The following is a 19,676-nucleotide window of genomic DNA, read 5'->3' on the forward strand; positions in this document are numbered from 1 at the left end:
CGTGCTAACATGTCCCCAGGTTGTACCTTCCCCATTAACACCATCGTTAATTAATGCACCGGTCACTTTCTCACACTTAGAGCACTGAGTGAGGCTCAGACAGATGGCTGTTATATCCAGGTGATCTGTAACTATAGAAAGCAGCACCTACAGCGTATTTACAATTAAAATGTAGCCTGCTGGTGCGGGTTGCCAGCTGAAGGCTGTTCTTTCTTCCTTCTAGCAACTAAATAGCACAGGTAAAGCGGGAGGAATAATACAAAAAGCGAGGAAAAAAACCAGTGTAGGCTCTGAATGCAATGGAGTTCTTTATCTCCCTGAAACAGATACGAGAAGCGGAGGGGAAAGGAGAAGCAAATGGAGACAAAGCTCTGCTTGGAATGTATAAATAAGAACCAAATAAGCCATTCAGAGCTTGTGGGGAGATGGTTCTTTTTTTTTAACAGGCGAGGCAATGTTCATTTCTGAATTTCTGGCCTGACTGGGTACAAAGCAAAACCAATGTTGTGTCAACAGGGTAATAGGAATTAACAGCAAAGGGCTGTTTTGAATGTGTTTTTACAGGGAAATTGGACAATTGTTTTTAATGTGTTTTTACAGGGAAATCAGGGCACAAATTGCTCTCCGGAGGGGAGCTGGGTGGGTGGCACAGCCCGAGCCCTCCTCACAGTGTTACCCCAGGATGCAGAACAGCAACTGAGGCTTTCACAATATACATTAGGATGTAAACAAGTTGTTCTTCACAGATGGATGGACGAGGCTCTGTGTGAAGAGCTGCAGCTTTAGTTGAGCTTATGAGGAGCAAGGCCAGGCCTGGGGTGCTGGGAAGGTAACACATAAGCATCCTTATGGTCCCATCCAGCACTAAGCCGTTCTATGGTCACACTCCGGGGCTGCACTGAGCACCAGCGGGGGATGGAGCCCAACCCTCCCCGGTGCAGGCGGAGCAGGCGGAGTAGGCCGCGAGTAGGCCGCAAACAGCATCTTTGTCTCCATGGCAACCGAGCCGGCCCCGCTCACGTGACGGATAATCACGTGATGTTTGGTTGCTATCGAGCTGTTTCCGGGTCGATGAGGGACGCGGCCGCCGGGGCCTGAGTGAGTGAGATGGGCCGGGGGCTGCGGGAGGGGGGAGCCGTGATGGCCGGGCAGGGGGAGCAGTGGGTCCAGTGGGGTGGGAGGGGGGCATGAAGGGGGCTGTGGTACCGGCAGTACCGGGCCCGACCTGCCTGCTGTACCTGCGGGCTGTTGGCCCACTCGTGGGGCCAACCCTGAGGGCCGCGGGTCCGCTCCTACCGCTGCCATGGGGTGGGGTGTCAATGGGGTTCTATGTGCCCCACTGTGCCCCCAACCCTTTATTCGTGTTGTTGGGTTCCATCTGGTGATGTTTCTGCTCGCTGTGGTGGCCCCCAAGGCCTGGGTTGGATGATTTGAGGGGTGTTTCTCAGTGTTACTCACCCAGGAGGGGAGTAAACTCTTGGAAAGGGCTGACAATAGCAGGACAAGGGGAAATGGTTTTAAGTTGAAAGAGGGGAGATTTAGGTTGGATGTCAGGGGGAAGTTCTTCACTAGGAGAGTGGTTAGGCCCTGGAACAGGCTGCCCAGGGAGGTTGTGGATGCCCTGTCCTTGGAGGTGTTCAAGGCCAGGTTGGATGGGGCCATGGGCAACCTGATCTATGGGGTCTCTATGGGGATCTAAGGGGTCTCTATGGGGATCTATGGGGTCTATGGGGTCTCTGTGGGGATCTATGGGGTCTATGGGGTCTCTATGGAGATCTGTGGGGTCTCCTGGGCAACCTGATCTAGTAAATGTGTATGTTTGGTGGCCTTGCCAGGCCTGCCCTGCCAGAACTACATGATCCTTGAGGTCCCTTCCAACCCGGGTCATTCTGTGATTCTCATGTCACTCTCAGTGTTCTTATGCTCCTCTTCACAGCACCTTGTGCCACCTCCTTCCAGCAGTGCAACCGAGGCTGCAAATCAACAGCTCTCATAGACAGAGCACAGCGTTAGCAACCCACGCTGTCATTGGACAGCTCAGGGTTGTTTCAGGATGAATTGTTCCTTCAGTAGGTCAACGCATAGAAATGTGCACCCTGCAAATTGCCCCGTGCTGCTCGTGTGCAGGCAGCATTCATGGGAAATGTGTCATGTTTGCTTTGTTAATCCTTGCTCTTAAATAATGGCAATGATGCAGAAGTGCCACAGGTATGATGAGTTGTTATAATTAATATGAAATCTCGCGAGAAGGAGAAAATAACTGCCCTTGGATGTTGTTTGGCATTGGCTTGCTAAAGTAAATGTGTGCAGTTCAGAGGTGATGAGCATGGCTGTCATTGGGTCAGTGCGCTGATACTGCAGCTGGAAAGGACAGGCTTCTTTCTGTGATGTCAAAGTTGTGGTTCTGTCATCCAGAATGATGTGAAATGCCAAGTTCAATGGAGCTGGGGCAAAGCAGGACAGGAGGGTCCATTCCTGTGGGCACAGCAGTGTGCAGACCCCCACTGTTCTCTTGTGCCAGGCAGGTTTCTAGCTGACCCTTCTATCTCTCAAGGCAAGCAAGCAGCCCATGAGTGGTTTGTGGAGTCCTTTTTCCTGTGCTGTTTGCTCTGTGGCCTGCCTAGATATGAAGGGCACGTTTATCTTTGAGACACATTAAACAGCTGCAGAATGGAATTGGCAGGACGTGCTTTTTTGGCCTGGCCAAGTGATGGCCTCCTATGTTCTTGAGAGCATGGCATGACACAGCACTTGTGCTCTAATTAGAAGGCCAGATCTGCAAGCAGCGCAGAACATCTGCAGCTCTGTGTGGAGGCAGAAGGGAAGTGATGATACTTGCCCTTGCATTGAGTGAGACGCTGCTGCCAGTGCAGATGAGAGTCCTGAGAGCCCTTTCCTCTCCAACTTGAGTAGCTCATCACACGCTGTGTGCCTGCTAATGGAGGCCAGTTAGCTGAGACTGTTGTGCTCCAGGCTCTGCATTGCATTGGCCTGATTTTAACAGAGCAACTGGAGGCTGCTTTGCTTAGTGTCTCCCTACAGAGTGCTGTGGATCCTCTTCCTCCTTCCCTTTTTCCCCACCCAAAAAGCTGTTTGTTTCCTTCATTCTGTCCAGGTGAAGTGCATACACCCCTGGGGTGGTGTTGACCTGTGCCATGCAGGTGTAATCATAAGCACATCTTAATCTGACAGTGCAGAGGACATGGAGAACTGTTGGTGCTCCAGCCAATGGAAGAACTGTTTTGCATCAGGGTGTAAAGACTTCGCCATGACTTCAGTGCACAGCAATTAGGAGTCCCCAGGCTGGGGGCCCTTCCATAGAGAAAAGGGAAGTTGGGGGATGAATTCCATATCAGTGTAATCTTTAATTTGAAAGACAAAGAAGTAAAATCCATGACCTGGCTGGTCACTTTCTGTCCCACCTTCCCAAGGCTGGAGGTGACGATGACTGATTGCACTCTCTGTTCTCTGTGTTAACCAGAAGTCCAAGAAAGGAGCATGGACCAACCCAGTGGCAGGAGTTTCATGCAAGTTCTTTGTGAGAAATACAGCCCTGAGAACTTCCCGTATCGCCGCGGCCCTGGTATGGGTGTGCACGTCCCAGCAACTCCACAGGGCTCACCTATGAAAGGTACGTGTGTCAGTGGGAACAGTTTCTTGTTTGTTCTTATGTTCAATGAAGAACTGTCCTGAATTGCCCAGAAAAAGAAACATCCTTCTGTGTTATGATGCGTTTCTTATTAAAAGGTGAGAAACTAGACTAGCAGAGACTGAAAGCAGATCGAGGGCATGAAGGTTGCTGTATAAAATGAACTGAATTTCCCCTGCCAGCACAGCAGAATCAGAATCTTTTTGGTGAGAGCTGGAATGAAGGTCCTGTGCAGCACTGAGTTCTGGGGGCTCAGCAGTCCCTGCAGCTTATTTTTGATCAGCCCAATGATATCAGCTGCTCTGTTAGTGGCTGGAGTGATACAAAAGTGCTTGATCTGTATTTGGGGTTGTTCCACATACCAGTGGTATCATGAGGTGCCTGTGGGTGCAGAGGGAGCCCAGTGCACACTGCACTGTGTATCAAACCAGGTGCTGAGCTGTGGAATCTCCAATGAGGCTCCTTTTGTGACAAGCACCTCAAATGGGTTTGTGGTTTGCTTTGGTTCTCGTCTCAAGGCATCAGCTGATCTCTGAGCATGCTATTGCTGAACTGCAGGAGAAATCCCTTTCCTTTGCTTCTGCCTGTACTGCCTGAAGGCAGTATCAAGACAGATGTGTGTCTGAAGCGCTGCGCTGCTCATGTACATCCTTTGGTCTTCTGCACTGCAGAATCTGTGTTGCTATTTCATGCTCTTTGAACTGGGTTTATTTGACGCCCTTTGGTCTTCCCTCAAGCTCTGATGTTTGCATTCGGTTCTGTGTTTGTACAGATGACTCTGAGATGCCCATTGATCCCACCGACCTGCTGCCTCTTTGTATAACCTCTTGCCCATCTTTGGTTGAGAGTTTAGTTTAAATTTCCGTCAGGTCAATTTGTGCCATAACCAACCCCAAGGGGGAAAAATAGGCACGGAAAAGAGCTGGATGGGATGTACAATAACTGAGTTTGACAGAGGAGAAAAAAAGGGCCTGAGGTCAGTTAAGGATAAAACATACAGCATGTCACTCAAAATTAACACTGAGAACCATCCCGATGCAATCTTCAGTCAGTGCCTTCTCTCCTGTGTTCCAGCACATACCTACCTGAGTAATGGGGATTTCTTGGATCAAAGAGGTTTCCTGTGACCAATGCAGAGCTTTTTAGTTTGTCATGGTTTGGCTTTAGCTGTGACAGTGCTTTAAGTCCTTGCCTGCAAAATAGCTGAGAACGTTTACCTGCGTGAGATGGGATAAGAGTAAAACCGAAGCAGAAGGCAGAGCAGAGGCTGAAGCTCTTCCAGGTTGTAGGAGCACGCACATTGTTGCAAAGGAAGAGCTTAAAAAAGAAGTGTTTAAATATATCCTTGGCCCATGTGGGCTAAGCATGAGAGGATAAGGGGGCCTGGCTCTGTGCAGTTGACACTCCAGCTAGTGCTGTCTCCTATCTGCAGTAACAGATGCCTGAGGAGGAGTGTAAGTTCAAGCCAAAACTGGCTATCGAGTACAAGGGACCGTCCTTGCTGCTGTGCTATGGGCAGAAAGTAATGTCGTAACTGAAGAGCTGCGATACTGTGCCATGTGTCATGTTTAGGTGCAAGAAGACTTCTTGATTTATGTTGCTCATTTGTCATGTGAACCACCCTTATCCCAGTACCTCTTAAACATGTGGAAATGGTGGAATTCCAGGCAGATCATTGCCTTGTGATGAATTTCACACCTCCTTTGTGTTTGCTGTGACTGAGGTGTTGTTGTCTGTATCAAAGTGGTGCTGACCGCAGGGCATCTTTTCTTTCACCTTTACAGATCGTCTCAACCTTCCGAGCGTGCTGGTGCTGAACAGCTGTGGCATAACCTGTGCAGGGGATGAGAACGAGATCGCTGCCTTCTGTGCTCACGTCTCTGAACTTGATCTTTCTGACAATAAGCTGGAAGACTGGCACGAGGTAGGATGGTCCTGTGTGCATCCCTCTGAATGGCCTTGGTGGCTACTGTGATGAATGCAAACGCATCGCAGGTTATAAGAGCGCTCCATTCATTCGAAGGAGATAAATTTCTGTTTACTTTGTGAGTTCTTACTCATTTTTGAAGATGATGCTTATTTAGTTTGACAGCTCGACAGCCATAAACGTGATAAATTTAATCCATTCGGGCACTTGACTCCATTTTCTTCTTGACTTATGATCTTGGCCTGTGGGTGACAAATATATGTATTTTATATTGTGCAAAGCACTGGAACTGGCATTTCAGAAGTCAAGAGGTTAATGAGCAGTGTGGTTTTCAACAGCAAGAGCAGAGGAGGTCTGAGGAGCAGGAGTTGATTCCCAGCTTTGCTATCAAATCTGTAATGCTAAGCAAGGTATTTCTTTTCTCTCCTCTTTTGTTTTGGCATCTGCGAAACAGGTTTAATAACATCTACATCAAAGGACACTTTTGAAGCCTCGTTAATTAGCACTGAATGCTGGTGTAAAATGCTCTGAAGTGCTTGGCTGAAATATGCTAGAAAAATGCAATGTAACATGAGTAAAATAATTGCAGTCTGTTGTTGTTCCTCATCGGTTTGTGCTCTGCTTTTAACTCCTTGTTTAGTGTTTAAATACAAAGGACGAGCAATGTGAAGCTGTTCTGTTTCTATCGCATTAAACTCCTGTATCTCTGAACAGGTAGCAGAGCCAGTGTATGTAGAAGTGCTGCTGCTCTGGCCCTAGAGCTGCCAGAACTGGAGATACGTTATCTTGTTTCTGTTACTTCCTTACTGACCTAAAAGGTGGGGAGGAGAGAGAGCTCAGTCTTGTCTATTGATATCATAGCCAGGGAAGATGATGTTATACTGAAGACCATCCCTGTTTTGAGCTGGGTCAGTGCCTTGCTGTCCTGTGACCCACATGAACCCCACCCCACAGCAACGAGGTGCCTCCCTGCTCCCAGTTCTCCTCCCTGTCAGACTCTGAGGGCTGGGGCTGCTGCACACCCACGTGTCGCACAAGCTGCATCTCTCACACACTGTCCTTTCATCTGTCTGCTCAGGCTGCCCCTGGACAGCACCATTTGCTGGCCTCTGTGTGAACCACAGTAAAGCAGGAAATGAAAGGTTTTCCTTCTACTTTGGCCTCTTCCTCTAAGACAGGATTAAGTTTTCTTAGCTTGTCTCCAGCAGATAAATATCTAATCAGCCCTTACAAGCCCCCAGAGATGGGGATTCCAGATGCCCAGCTAGCTAATAACCTCTTAATCTAAGCCATGTCATGCAAGTCTGCCATGCTGCAAGTTAAGGCAATTGCTGGTGCAGGCATGGAGGAGCATTTGCTGCCACTCCCTTTGTGACAGCCTTTCCTACCCACATCAGGAGCTTTCCTGTCTACTTTTTCCACCTTTAGGATAATATTGAAAAAATCCAGTTCCTCCTACTTTTCATTGCAGGCCCTTTTTTGTTCTAAATCCCATATTGGTTTTGTTGCTTCGATGTTCTTCCAGTTTGACAGTTTCACTCTTAAAGCTGGTAGTGCCCATAGCATGACATCAATTGAGCTGAGGCTTCATCAGCCCTTGTGGTGTCTGCTGGTTTTGTACTGAACTCATAACTTAGAGCAATATTCCATGGGCTGTTCCAAGCCCTCTGCTTGCTGATGTGACCAGCGTGCAGATGGCCCCAGTGGCTGACATTCCATTATGCGACTTGTCACTGAGTCAGTTACTCAGTCAGAGAGGAAAATTAGATTGACGTGATGTGTTCTTTACAAATTGATGCTGCCTGGCTGTTCTGTTCACTTAATCATTTTTAGGTGACCACAAATTGACCACTTTAATAACCTTTCCCTGTATCTTTCTGTATATTGGCAGCATTCAGGTCAGCACCTACCCTGATCCCATGATCCATTATGTATGCTGCACTCCAGAGCTGTACTCTATTGCCTTTGTTTTTTGATACACATCTTTCTTTCTCTTCTTGTTTTCTTTTTCCCTCCTCACTTAGGTCAGTAAAATTGTGTCCAACGTTCCCCACTTGGAGTTTCTAAACTTGAGTTCCAATCCTCTCAGTTTATCCGTTCTAGAAAGAAGGTGTGCTGGATCCTTCGCTGGTGTCCGCAAACTTGTGCTCAACAACAGCAAAGCTTCCTGGGAAACAGTCCACACAATCCTTCAGGAGTTACCTGAGTAAGCAAGGGGAGGTGGGGAGAGAAAGGGGGGCTCATTGCACACAACTCAAGGCCATCCTAATAATTAATGTGGGATGAGAGGGGTGTGAGGAACTGGATAAGTAGAGGAATATGGAATTTCTTCATTGAGAGCTTGGGAACTGGCTAAGCGAAGGCTTGACAACAGCTTAACAGCTGAACTTGTGCAGTGCTGCAAAGCCCACCAAGGCTGCTCTTCCACATCCAAATACTGGCGCTGAGAGATGGGTAATGATCCTGACAATGCAGGACGTGACTCAGTGCAGGATGAATGGTGCAGTGCATACCTGCACTAATAGCTTTTGAATGGGATGTAAATCTGAGGGTCTGGCCACTAGTCAAGTAATATTTCATCCTGCTTTTCTGTGCAAATGTGTTGATTTCTGTGGCTTGGCTGTGGTCCATCTTGGCAGTGGCATTCAGTTTCCCCGGATGTCCTCGGTGGCTTCAGTTTGATACCAGATTCCTCCCTGCACAGTTCTATAAGCAGAGGTGATGGCAGCAATATATCCCCTGTGACCAGTGTGTGTGTGTGTAATAGGAATCAGAGGAGTGAATGTACCTGTCTGAAAACTTAGTGAGACCTCTTTTCTTGAATAGGAGACTTTGGTAGAGCCAAATATGTATTGTATAAAAGCACCCCATTAAATTAAGTGGTAAGCACTGAGAGCAAGTACCAATCACCAGTGGAGCTGGGCTGGTGGCTCATCAGGCACGAATGTGGAGCACCATCCCAAATGCTGTTAGACAAGTTGTGCAGCTAAAAGTATTTGCAGACCCATGTAGAGCTGTGGATGAAGCCTACAAATGGGAGTGGAGCAGAGCAATTGAAACACTCCATTAGGAGTGCTCAGAGGGCTTCTTTGCTGTGTTTCAAACCGAATAGAAGCAGTTAAAGAGAGTTATGTTAAAGCAGTGTGTGTGTCCCTACACCCCAGGTGCTCATCATTTCACAAGGTATGTTAAGATGATGATGTGATCTTTCTTCCCCTTGCAGCTTGGAGGAGCTCTTCCTGTGCCTTAATGACTATGAAACAGTGTCTTGTTCTCCAGTTTGCTGTCAGTCTCTCAAATTACTCCACATAACTGACAATAATCTTCAAGACTGGACTGAAATTCGAAAACTGGGAATTATGTTTCCATCTCTGGACACACTTATTCTGGCTAACAACAACCTCACCACCATCGAAGAGACAGAAGATTCCCTTGCAAGGCTGTTCCCCAACTTGAGATCCATCAATTTGCACAAGTCAGGTGAGCGCCCTGAAGTGGTGCACTTCTTGTGATGGCAGTTGATTAGAGTGTTTCCTTCTGAGAAATGCACTTGGAGCTGCTTGAAACTTAAGCCTGAGGGTTGGTTGCTTCCTAGGCTGCATTAGCAGTAAGCTGCAGTCAGCACTGCATCCTGCAAAGAGTGAGAGAAGGCAGCTGAAGACAGCAGGAGCCTAAATCTTCTGGATGGTTCTGGTGCTGTGGCAGAGATGAAAATGGCCACTTACCTTTGGCCCAGTCTGTCCTGCCGGATAACCTGAAGCACACTGACCCAAGGAATGCGGTGTTAGGGAAGGAAAATGAGCAGGAAGTGCACTTGCTTATTTCTGTTGGCTTTGCCTTTTTATAGTCGGTCATTACCCAGGTGGTGAGTCAGAGCAAAGTGGACTGGCAGTTACTCCAAGTGAGCTGGCAAAGGGCTGTTTTTGTTAGCAGTTTCCTTCCATTTCCTGTCCCTGCCTCGGGCAATTCTGAGGAAGGATAAATAAGTGTCTGACAGCAGAGAGGATGAAAGAGTCCCCTTTGCCTTTCCTCTCTGTGTTTTATCTTGGCTGGAACAAGCACAGCTGTGTAGGTATGTGGAGTGTAATGGTCAAGTGTACACCAGCCAAAGCTACCTGTCACCTGTCCTTAGATATCAGAAGAACACCATAGGTTTTGCTTGAGGCTGTTTTACACTTCAGCCCCTGGGATTTTTCAGCTCCTGCTCCAGAAAGAAAATTAGAGTACTGGGAAGTGGAGAGGAGACTGCAGGGAAGGCTGGGAGGGCTGTGACGCACTGGTGAGACAGCACACAATCAGCTGCAGAAGTACTTAATGCATCATCATCTTTTGTTCTCTATGGCCTTAAACGCTGTGTGAGCAATAGCTAAGTCTTAAGCCTGGGTGGAAGGCACTTAGTTAACCTGCTTTGCAGTGTGAGCTCAAAGAATCCACATAAGAAAGGCTTAAACCTAAGGAAAGGAAGCAAAGCCTGCTCACTGAGGAGCAAGTGCTCCTTTGATAAGCATTGGCAATTTTGATTCCGGGTATTTAAGATCTTGGGATTCTGTGTTGCATTTCTGTGGCTTGTGAACTGATAGTTGAATAGAGTCCAGAAGTCTCAAGGAGGGGGATAGAAAGAATGGCAAGGCAGACACCACTGTAAAAGCTAAGCTCCCGAATCACCTGTATAGAGCATCTTCCCAGACTGATACAACAGCATGGGAGAATTAAAACTACTCTGTCTTGCAAGCAAATGAAAGAGGTGTTTTCAGTGTGTCATGAGCACACGACTTCCAGACAAACTTCAGTAGACACTTGCCTGTCACATATGTTGTTTGTCTATGGATACATTATGTATTATCTGTGTGTGTATAAGCAAATCTTCTCTTCTGAGCAGGTCTGCATTGCTGGGAAGACATTGACAAGTTAAATTCTTTTCCCAAGCTCGAGGAAGTGAAACTGCTAGGAATCCCTTTGCTGCAGTCCTACACCACTGAGGAGCGCAGGAAGCTGCTAATAGCCAGGTGTGTTGTTTGGCTCTGCCGTGCAGACTTGTTACATGATAGTGAGTGGCTGGGAGCTTCCAATTGGAGGATGAAGCTGCTAAGAGATGGAGCTCTGTATGAATTCACTGCTCTGAAAGACTGGAGGGTTTGTTGTTGGATTTTGGGGGGTTTTATTTTTGCTGTTTGGGAAAGAGAGGAATAGAAACCTGTAAACTTAAACCTGTAATCTTTGGGGGCGACTGTCTTGTTGGTGACCCTTATTTGGGTTTCTTTTCTCACTGACCGTGCTTCTTGGTGTCTGCAAGCAGGTTGCCATCTATCATCAAGCTCAATGGGAGCATTGTTGGTGATGGGGAGCGAGAGGACTCGGAGCGATTCTTCATCCGGTATTACATGGAGTTCCCAGAGGAGGAAGTCCCATTCAGGTATGAAGCCTTTGTCTTGGAATGGAGAACTGGCAGTGAGGCCAAAGTGAAGGCAAACAAAGAGCTGATGTTACATGGGAAATCTGGGCTAGCCGGTCCGTGAAAAACACATTCCTTGTCTCTCTCCTGTCCTGCCACCTTCGTTCTGTGTGAGCTGATGCCGTTACATTGGAGTGTTGTCTGATGACTTGTAGAATCACTCCTGAGTGAAATGTGGTCTTAAAGTGTCTGTGTCAAGTGCTGTTAAACAACGTGACTGTGAAGTTCACGGTCTTTATTGCTTCCTGCAATCCCAGAGCTGGCTTCATAATCTACCTGTGCTTGGGAGTCCCCAGAAGTCAGTTCAGATTGTGCTCTTTGGTGCCAGGCCAGGGCATCTAATTCTCTTGGCCATCTGTTGTGTGGAACGAGCCTGGCAATGGGAAGCTGTCCCCTCACTTTGAAGCTCGCAAATGGCAAGTTTGATGGTTTTTCCTTGCCAAAAAGAATGCCCAATGACCTGTTAATCTTAGTAAACTAATGAACTTCGACAGATGTTGCTCAGTCTGTGTGTTGTTTACACCGGCATCTACTTACTGCTTCTTAATGGGCTGAGGAAGGATTGTGGAGTGCCCAGCCACTGCACAGCTGTGCCTTGTGGCCCATGACTCTCATGAGCTTTCCAAACAGTGAAGCTTCAGAGCTCTTTCTTTACAGAAAAGAGGACAAGAGTGACTGTGTGTGAGAGCTGGATGGGGGGCAGGTAGAGGTAGGGAGAAATTGTGAGGAATTGAAATGTAAAGAGATGGCAAAGATGTGAACAGTGTCTGGTCGGTGTTTACTCTGGTCAGTCAGTGTTTCCCTTAGATTAACTCGCAGGTGAAACTGCCTCTTGTTTTTTGGAAGAGCTGTGTGTGTATGGCCTGCCAATACAGTGAGGACATCAGCAGGTTGGAATGGGGAATTGAGGGCAGGATGGTTTGTACGAATACTGATGAGTCCAGCGATGCTGCTATTTGCTAAAGGCACACTGGGGTTAGTTCAGAGGCAAAGGGCACCAGTGTAGTCAGGGAGATGAGACTGAGGACAACTCCTGTCTTGTAATTTAAGGAACTCTCTAACTACAGGTCATAGTGGAGCAGATGTGCTGCCCCAAGCTCAGAAGGAAGGTTTGGGCTGCAGAGGGAAGACGAATAGCTGGTAGGGTCTGATGTTGTTCCTGCTTGTTGTTCTGGATTTGTGTCTGTAGGCACTGCAGTGACGGGAGCCTTGTGTGTCTGATTGCAATGTGCTGTGGAGGAGTAAGCTCAGCAAATGGCACCAGAAGCTCATGAAGCACATACTGGTCATGTAAGAAGTTACTAATATCTCAACTGTCTGGTGAGGCTGGGCTTATCTTGACCAGCATGCTAACTATCTGCCACTGCAGTAAGATACTGCAGAAATCTGCCTTCAGTTCCTTAACCTTTAAACACCGTTAAAGTCCTTTTCTCAGTCAATGGGCTCATTGTCTGTGTCCCTTCATCTGTGCGACGTATCCAAGAGACTTGTGCAGCCACTGAAGGGGGTTATTCTGTTCTGGAGGAGCTGTTCCACTACAGTGTATTTTGTAATGAGGCTGCAGATGGCTGAGAGCATCCCTCGTGCCTGGGTTCAGTTCCTGGATCCGAGCACAGCAGCCCTGGCAGCCCAGAGAGCTGCCATTCTTTGCAGAGGCATTTTGTGTATGTGGTTTTTTTTTGCTGGAGCTTCCTCCCCTTTCCTCCAGATCTGGTGTGGTCTCACTGAAGGCAATTTGTAATTAGAATCAAATCAGGACACACGCGTGTTGTTGCAGGGGGTACAGCATCTGCATTGCAGTGCAGCCTCAAGTGGAGGGAGACAACAGCAATGCATGGAAAATGCACCAGTGCAAGCAGCCCCCCCCTCCAGGCTGTCAAGGCATAGTGTGCAATAAACAAGCAGTGAGTTCTGTCCCAGTAAACCTCCCCCATTTGTGTTGTTCTTCATCTTGAGCTGCAGCTTGGAAGGATCGGAAAAGGAGTGAAATGGACAGAAATAATCTCTCTCTGCGGATGATGTGAGTTAGAAAGGAGTGCTGAGTGTACAATCCAATATTGGCTGGCTTCTGGAGTGACGTTGTTGTGTCTGTGGGTTTTTAATGAGTCCTCTTCTCTGGTCCACTGTTTATCTGCAGAATATCACAGGCATTTGTAGCCAGGCTCTTTTCTCCAGCATCCTCTGCTCTGGCAGCCAGCGCCTGCCAGGCTGCAAGGGGCGATTATGGGAGTCTCCAGGGTGCCAATTACCAGGGTACCAAACATTCATTGTGCCTTTGTCCCTATCGATCAGAGGGGATCCAGTCTTTCAGACTCCCAACTTTCAGTTAGTGTATGAGGAGCGTGCTGCAAAGCTTGTTCTGCCTTCTCTTGATGCAAGAAAATGAAAGGCAACCTTATATATTCACAACATGCATATGGGTAGTCCTAGCCCATTTGAGCTACTTCTCCCTCTCAGCCTGCTGCAGCTTTGTCCCTCTTATTGTAATCTGTATACCACCAGCCTGTGGACTCAGCACCATGAGGATTTCCTCACTATCTACACATAGCATAGCATTTGAGCTTGCTGCAGCTATAGCCCAGCAGGTAAAGCATGGGGAGCACATCATCTCCTCCCAGCATTAATGGCTTTTCTAAAGCAGCCTGATGGTATCAGCCAGGTGACTGTGAGAGCAGGGCACCAGCCTGCATTTGGACACTCAGCCCCAGTGAAGGCCCATTTAGTCTGTGAGACAAGGGAAATCCTAGTGCCTGGAGGCCCTTACCTCATTTCCCTTCAGACAGAGGGGCTGCTGTTCTCCAGGAACGTTCCTGCCCTAAGCAGGACTCCCAGGGGTCGCCGTACTGCCAGGACCCGTCATCTCTTGACAGGAGCAGTGACACAGCACCGATCACATTCGGCCTGGGCTCAGGTGGGGAACAAAAAGAGCTTTCTGTGCAGCACACAGTGGAGGGCCTCTGAAACGTTACCTTTTCTCTTCGGCTCTCAGCCTTTGTCATTTCAATTGCATTATGTGCTGTGCTGCCTTTTTGCCCCTTTCCCAGCCAGGCAAGGGGGTGCTGCATTCCCAGTGGGAGCAATGCCAGCTGAATGCTACATAGGGGGGTTGTGAGATGGGCTTTGCACTGCCTGCTTGGTTCCATGAGCTGGACCTCGGGTAGGAAGGCTGGAGAACTCATTTCCAATGGGAAAGTATCAGTGGGACTTGTGTCAGAGCCACTGCAGGTCTGCTAGCAAAACTCCTGTGTCTCAGGAGGGTTCGTGTTGGTGCTGCAGTGTGTCTGGACACTGCGAGGCAAAGGGACTGGAGTGCTGGGCTTTCTGGGTCTTATTTGCACATGTTCAGTGCTGTGCTCGAGAGGAATGTTGTGTGCTGTGTGAAGCATCAGGCTAGCAGAGCAGAAAGCAGACTCCTACCAATCCCAATTTATTCCTGATGGATGTCTGTTTAGGTTGTCTGACTCAAATCAAGGGTGAATGTTGCCTCGTACAAGAAAAACACAGCTCCCTAAAGTACCAGAGATGTGGTGAAAAATGGGGAAGGAAGCCTGAGTTGTTTCTGTAGTCGCTGCAGATGTTAAACTGTGCTTCGCAAACTAATAGTGTCCTTGGATGGCTGCAAGCAAAGTGAAACAACGACTTCTGAGGAGTACAATGGCCATCTGAGGGACTGTACTGTAACTCTGGGCTTGTTTTATCTGCAGGTACCACGAGCTGATCACAAAGTATGGGAAGCTGGAGCCCCTGGCAGTCGTAGATCTTCGGCCGCAGAGCAGTGTGAAGGTGGAAGTTCATTTCCAGGACAAAGTGGAGGAGATGTCGATCCGTCTGGATCAGACTGTGGCAGAACTGAAGAAGCACTTAAAAACTGTGGTGCAGCTGTCAACCAGCAACATGCTGCTCTTCTACTTGGACCAGGAAGCCCCCTTCGGCCCGGAGGAGATGAAGTACAGCTCACGAGCACTGCATTCCTATGGCATTCGGGATGGAGATAAAATCTACGTGGAGCCCAGGATGAAGTAGCTTCTCTCGACCTACACCCCCCACACACCCACACACATGCATTGAAGGAGTGTTTGCAAGGTTTTTGTTTCGTTCGGTCAGTTGAGGTTTGGTTGTGTTTCTATAGCAGGTTAATGGCTTAGCCCGGAGTGAGCGCCCTGATGACAGAGCCATGCCCACCACCCACTGCAGGTGACCTTGAGGTGACAACTGACTTCAGTGCGTGTGTTTAGGTGTGTGCAAGACCCCCGTGTTTTCTTTGATGCTCCGGTATACTCGTGATTTGGCACGAATGGTCAGTTGTTGAAGCTGAAGAATACTAGGGCCCATAAGGGAGAAGATAACTTGCTGCGGAATTTGACCTGTTTATTTTTCTTTCCCTAAGAAACGTGGGTTGTTTGGCACCACCAGAGCTCCCCATCTATCCAACTGCAGTTTGAGCGAGCTTGGTTTTCCATCTGGGTGCTGTCTCGTAGCCTTTTGTCACACTCAAGCTCACTGAAAAAGATCTGAAACAATGTTCACTTTGAATCAGAGCTCAGGTATTCAGCGTTCAGTGCGTCTGCTTAGCTCCGCTGGTTGGTGTGAGCGCACAGGATGAGGGAAAGACAGGGATGCTATGAGAGAGAAAGGATTTCTTTTAGAAACACGTGCCTGTAGCACTGTCAGCCTGCAGGCAAAGCAAGGCCCTGTAATTTGGGAAAGGAATTGTGGGCTGGTATTGTGTTAGAGGGGGTTCTGGGGTAGTGGGTCGGCAATGTGGTGAGGAGTGTGCTCCCCCATTGGCTTGGATACATCCCTGCGATGCCGAAAGGTCTTCCAATGAGCACTTAACCTTGTACCGCTGTGTCCCGAGAGTGGAATGGCTGAAATTGTTCTCCTGGGAGGGAGTAAGACTCGAGTTGAAGTTTGTTTGTTGTTGTTGCACCAGAAATGAAACCTGGCACTTTCCCCAGGGACCCCCGGCTGCGGGGTCTCCATTTAGGGTCCATGCTAGCGGAATGTGTTCACTCAGATCAGTTTCTTAGACATCAGGTCCAAAAGCACCTATACCCATGTGTATTGTAAAGCGGGTGTTCACTAGATCCCCCTCCCCCCACATGCACCTTGTAGGCATTGTGTGCTGCTCCTTCAATTAGCCCCCCTTCTCTAATGCAGCGCAGATTCCTGTGCGATGAAACCCTCAGTCCTTGATATCTCTTGTAGATCAGACAGCCGTTTCGCTTTTACTCTGTCCTCCCTTGTTCTTCTGTCATCCTGAAAAGCTGAAGACTTTTCAGATTACCTTGTTATAAGCAACTGCATCAGTTTCTGAAGCCGTGCAGTGAGAGCTCTGGTTACACGTGAACTCCTGACCGTAGTCTTGAAATGCTCCCTGTCCCCACATGCACTTTTTTTTCCCCGAGATGCTTTTGTCCACGCCACCGAGCTCCTTTATAGCCTTGGAGTTGTGCATTTCTCTTCATATTTTACCTAGATCGTGGGGTGGGGTAGAATGGGGAGGGGGACAAAGTATTATCTCGTGATCTTCAGGTTCGGGTTGTAGGGACCGTTGAGAGGGGATTAGTTCCGCATCCACAGTAAGGATTAAAAATGGCAGGATTTAAGACAAGGTAATTATTTCTGCCTCATCTCCCTGCCAAAAAACCATCCATCTCCTGGCACCATCGAGACAAGCAATAGTAAATGGAGCAGGAGTCGCCATAGGGTAGAGTAGAAACTACAACCACAGCTGCAGGGCCTCAGTACCCGTAAAGCACGAGCAGGGAGATGGTGGCAGTGTACCATAAGATGATGCTTTTATAAGCTAGAGCTTTACTGAAAATGTATTTTCCATTTGGGCAGCGAAAGGCGTTTTGCTGCCTTATAGCGGAACTCTTAAGCCAACACTTCTGTATGATATATACATAGATATGCATCGGAAAAGTTGTGTTTAATAAGATATTTTGTTATAAAACAAAGTTTTATGAAGATATGGTTGTTTAATATTAGAAGCCTATTTCTTCCTTTGACCTCCTGTTTAAGTACATCATCCTTCGGTCGCCGCGTTGTCCGAATTAGGCAACCAGTGCGGATGTAAAAGAATCTCTGATCTAATTCTACAGAGCAGTAATTGCCTACATGGATATATTTATGGCGCTGTAACTGGTATTAGTGAGATGCTGTAATTACTGACCAGCTTGCTCAGCACAATTAAATGTCTCAGTTGCAGAGAGGGAAATAAACAAAGTCCATTAAAGAACTAAAGGGGATATTGAAGAAGACCCAGCTATGCGTTTGTAGGTTTGTTTCCCTGCTAAGAAATACCCTCATCCACACAGGGAGCAGTGCTGCCGCGCCGGCTGGGAACTGCCAGTAAATAATGGCTTTATTTATGGTGGAATTGGTGGGAACTGGAAGATGAACAAAGAGGATCGCTTGTTGCTTGTGATGTGGACACGCGCCGTGTATCACTGGGGGTTTGGCATCAACACCCAAACTGGCTCCTCGGTATGAATGTGTGCCTTGCCATGTCGTTGGGGAAGGTTGTTCCTGGTTGATGTTCCCAAGCTGTTCAGGCAGCAGCAGAGCATGCACTGGGTGAAAACCAAAAGCGTCGCTTGGCTTCCCAAGGAGAAAGAGCCACATCCAAAAGCCAGGAATGGCTGACACATCTACGTGATAGACTTGGAGAAATAGGGTGGAGTGGCGCACAAGCAACACGCCAGGATGTCCCAAACTGGATTGCTTTCCTGTTGTAATACCTGCTGAGGAAGGGTTTTGTGTTTGGGCAATGTTAGTGCTTAGCAGGCGGCTTGGGGAGAGGGCTTTGAGCAAGAGGGGTCTTGGGGCTGGCAGTGGGCAGTGAGAGTGTCCTGAGGAGGTTCCATGTCAATCCATGCAGTGCCATGAGGTGCTGCATCCCAGCTTTGATGACATACATCTGCTTTACTGACAGATCCCCAGTTCTGCCCCGTTCCTTCAAGGGAACAAAATCCTGGCTTGCCAGCTTCTTTAGCTCTTGTGTTCTTTTCTCAGAGTGCTACTTTTGTCAAGAACTGTTCTGTTGTTCATGCATAAAAACCTGCCGTGGGCAGTCTGCACAGTGCAAGAAGCACCTGGTTCGTATGGAATTGGGTAACAGCTATATACCAAAGTTCTGCACGGCTCCACGTGTTGAGACAAGATGCTGCGCCATTGCTTTTTCTTTTGGAGACATCCTCATTGAATATCCATGCTTTGAGCAGATGTTACAAGCGTGCTGCTTAGCCGGCGATGCTCTGAATATGCATGGCATGGTGGCTGTCCCCCCTCACTGCCATGTGCCACTGTGGTTAGTGGGGCTCCCATGCATCCTAGTGGCACCGTGTGGTCCCCAGAGCTCAGGGCAGCTCGAAGTCCATTCACTCAGACCTGTGCGTTGCTTTTGGGATCAGCTCTTGGTTGGCCATCGCCTGCTGCGCTCTGCAATCACTCTGTCTCCGCCGCTTGCCTTTTCTGCTTTGGAAATGAGATTCTGTAGGTGCTGTTGGTTTGTGCAGATTGGAAAATGCAAACGATGTGCTGAAAGCAGCCCGGAGGCTAAAATATGTATTCCTGGCAGCTGTGCCACCCTCGCTGCTCGTGGAGCCTTTGTAGGCAGCGGGCAGACGCCATCCCCATAGCGGCACTGGGACGACCGCAGCCATCTCAGGCCTCCGCTGCTGTGATTGCTGTTCTGCACTTACTGGAAACTTCAAACATGATTTAAACATGAAGGTCTATTCTCGCACCCTATTAATTATGCATCCGTATGTAATGCTAAAGGAGAAGGGAAAACTGTAAGTCTATATCTGTTTTTATGCTGGTTTCTCTCATGGGGATTATACTTCGCGCGCCGACAATTTGCCTTTGGTTTGCTCGCAGACTTAGAGGTGGAATTCAGGCCACTTAGGTCATTGGTTTGGATCAATTCAATAAACCTGTTTAAGTTTTTGCACAAAACAAAACGCGTCCTCAGCTTTGAGCTTTGTTGTTTTCCTGAAGCAAAAACGTTTCCCTCCCATCTCACCCACAACGTGCACCTTTGGGTAGAGTGCAGGGGCCAAGTCCATGGTGTGCTGGAACAAACCTTTGCACGGGCTTTGTCCTTGGGCTGGGCAGAGATCTGCTAAAGGAGAATGCAGCGAGGCCGTCTCGTCCTTCAGTACTTACTTTTCTGGAGGCTGAACACGAGAAGAAAAGGTTCTCTTGGAAATAAATAAAGAGTGGTTTGCTCTGCTCCGATGGCGCTCCGCTCTGCAGGATGGGCGCATCCCCTGGCAAAAGCAAATAGCTTAGAAGAGAAAGTCTTCCCCAAAGAGGCAGTGAAACCTCATCAAACTTAATCAGTGTAGACTTGCCCTGTAGTGCAGGACCGGAATATTAAGCTGCAGGAGGAGCAGAGGGAAACATGTTTTCACCAGTTTTCTCTGTCTTACAAACAGGATGAGAAGAGTTGATTGATTTTTTTTTCCTCTGCTGCTAATTCTAGAAATGGGAGGGGAGAGTTGGGGTGCATGGAGCTGAAGGATGAGAGCCTTCCATGGGGATATCTGAGCCTTAAAAGCCCCCTGCCCTCCTAAAGGTAGTGAGGGGGGGGATCCGAAGCAAATCTCACTGTGTGCCCCACATGGATCCTGGGGACA

General features: G+C 48.2%; 1 protein-coding gene across 2 annotated transcripts; it reads left to right on the forward strand.

Moving 5' to 3' along the window:
* The first annotated feature begins 1,015 nt into the window (after positions 1 to 1,015).
* On the forward strand, positions 1,016 to 18,998 carry TBCEL (tubulin folding cofactor E like). 2 transcript variants are annotated; one of them, XM_015884044.3, is made up of 8 exons: positions 1,016 to 1,098; positions 3,482 to 3,631; positions 5,434 to 5,573; positions 7,601 to 7,782; positions 8,800 to 9,056; positions 10,456 to 10,582; positions 10,873 to 10,989; positions 14,733 to 18,998. In XM_015884044.3, the coding sequence occupies exons 2-8, from the start codon at positions 3,499 to 3,501 to the stop codon at positions 15,049 to 15,051; spliced, it is 1,275 nt and encodes a 424-aa protein (XP_015739530.1). In that variant the 5' UTR covers positions 1,016 to 1,098; positions 3,482 to 3,498; the 3' UTR covers positions 15,052 to 18,998. The 2 variants fall into 2 exon arrangements, with proteins under 2 accessions (XP_015739530.1, XP_085382240.1); XM_085526114.1 differs by having other exon boundaries at positions 1,045 to 1,098; positions 7,666 to 7,782.
* Positions 18,999 to 19,676: the final 678 nt, after the last annotated feature.

The sequence above is a fragment of the Coturnix japonica genome, chromosome 34 (assembly GCF_054131305.1).
Source record: "Coturnix japonica strain WE chromosome 34, WE-NBRP24, whole genome shotgun sequence".
In the NCBI taxonomy this organism is placed as follows: domain Eukaryota; kingdom Metazoa; phylum Chordata; class Aves; order Galliformes; family Phasianidae; genus Coturnix; species Coturnix japonica.

What these genes read in the sequence shown, in the direction of transcription:
- TBCEL (XM_015884044.3), top strand. Translation starts at nt 3,499, where the DNA reads ATGGACCAACCCAGTGGCAGGAGTTTCATGCAAGTTCTTTGTGAGAAA. An exon ending in ATCCTTCAGGAGTTACCTGA is followed by an intron (nt 7,783 to 8,799) that starts GTAAGCAAGGGG and finishes TTCCCCTTGCAG; the next exon opens with CTTGGAGGAGCTCTTCCTGT. An exon ending in GAGGAGGAAGTCCCATTCAG is followed by an intron (nt 10,990 to 14,732) that starts GTATGAAGCCTT and finishes TTTTATCTGCAG; the next exon opens with GTACCACGAGCTGATCACAA.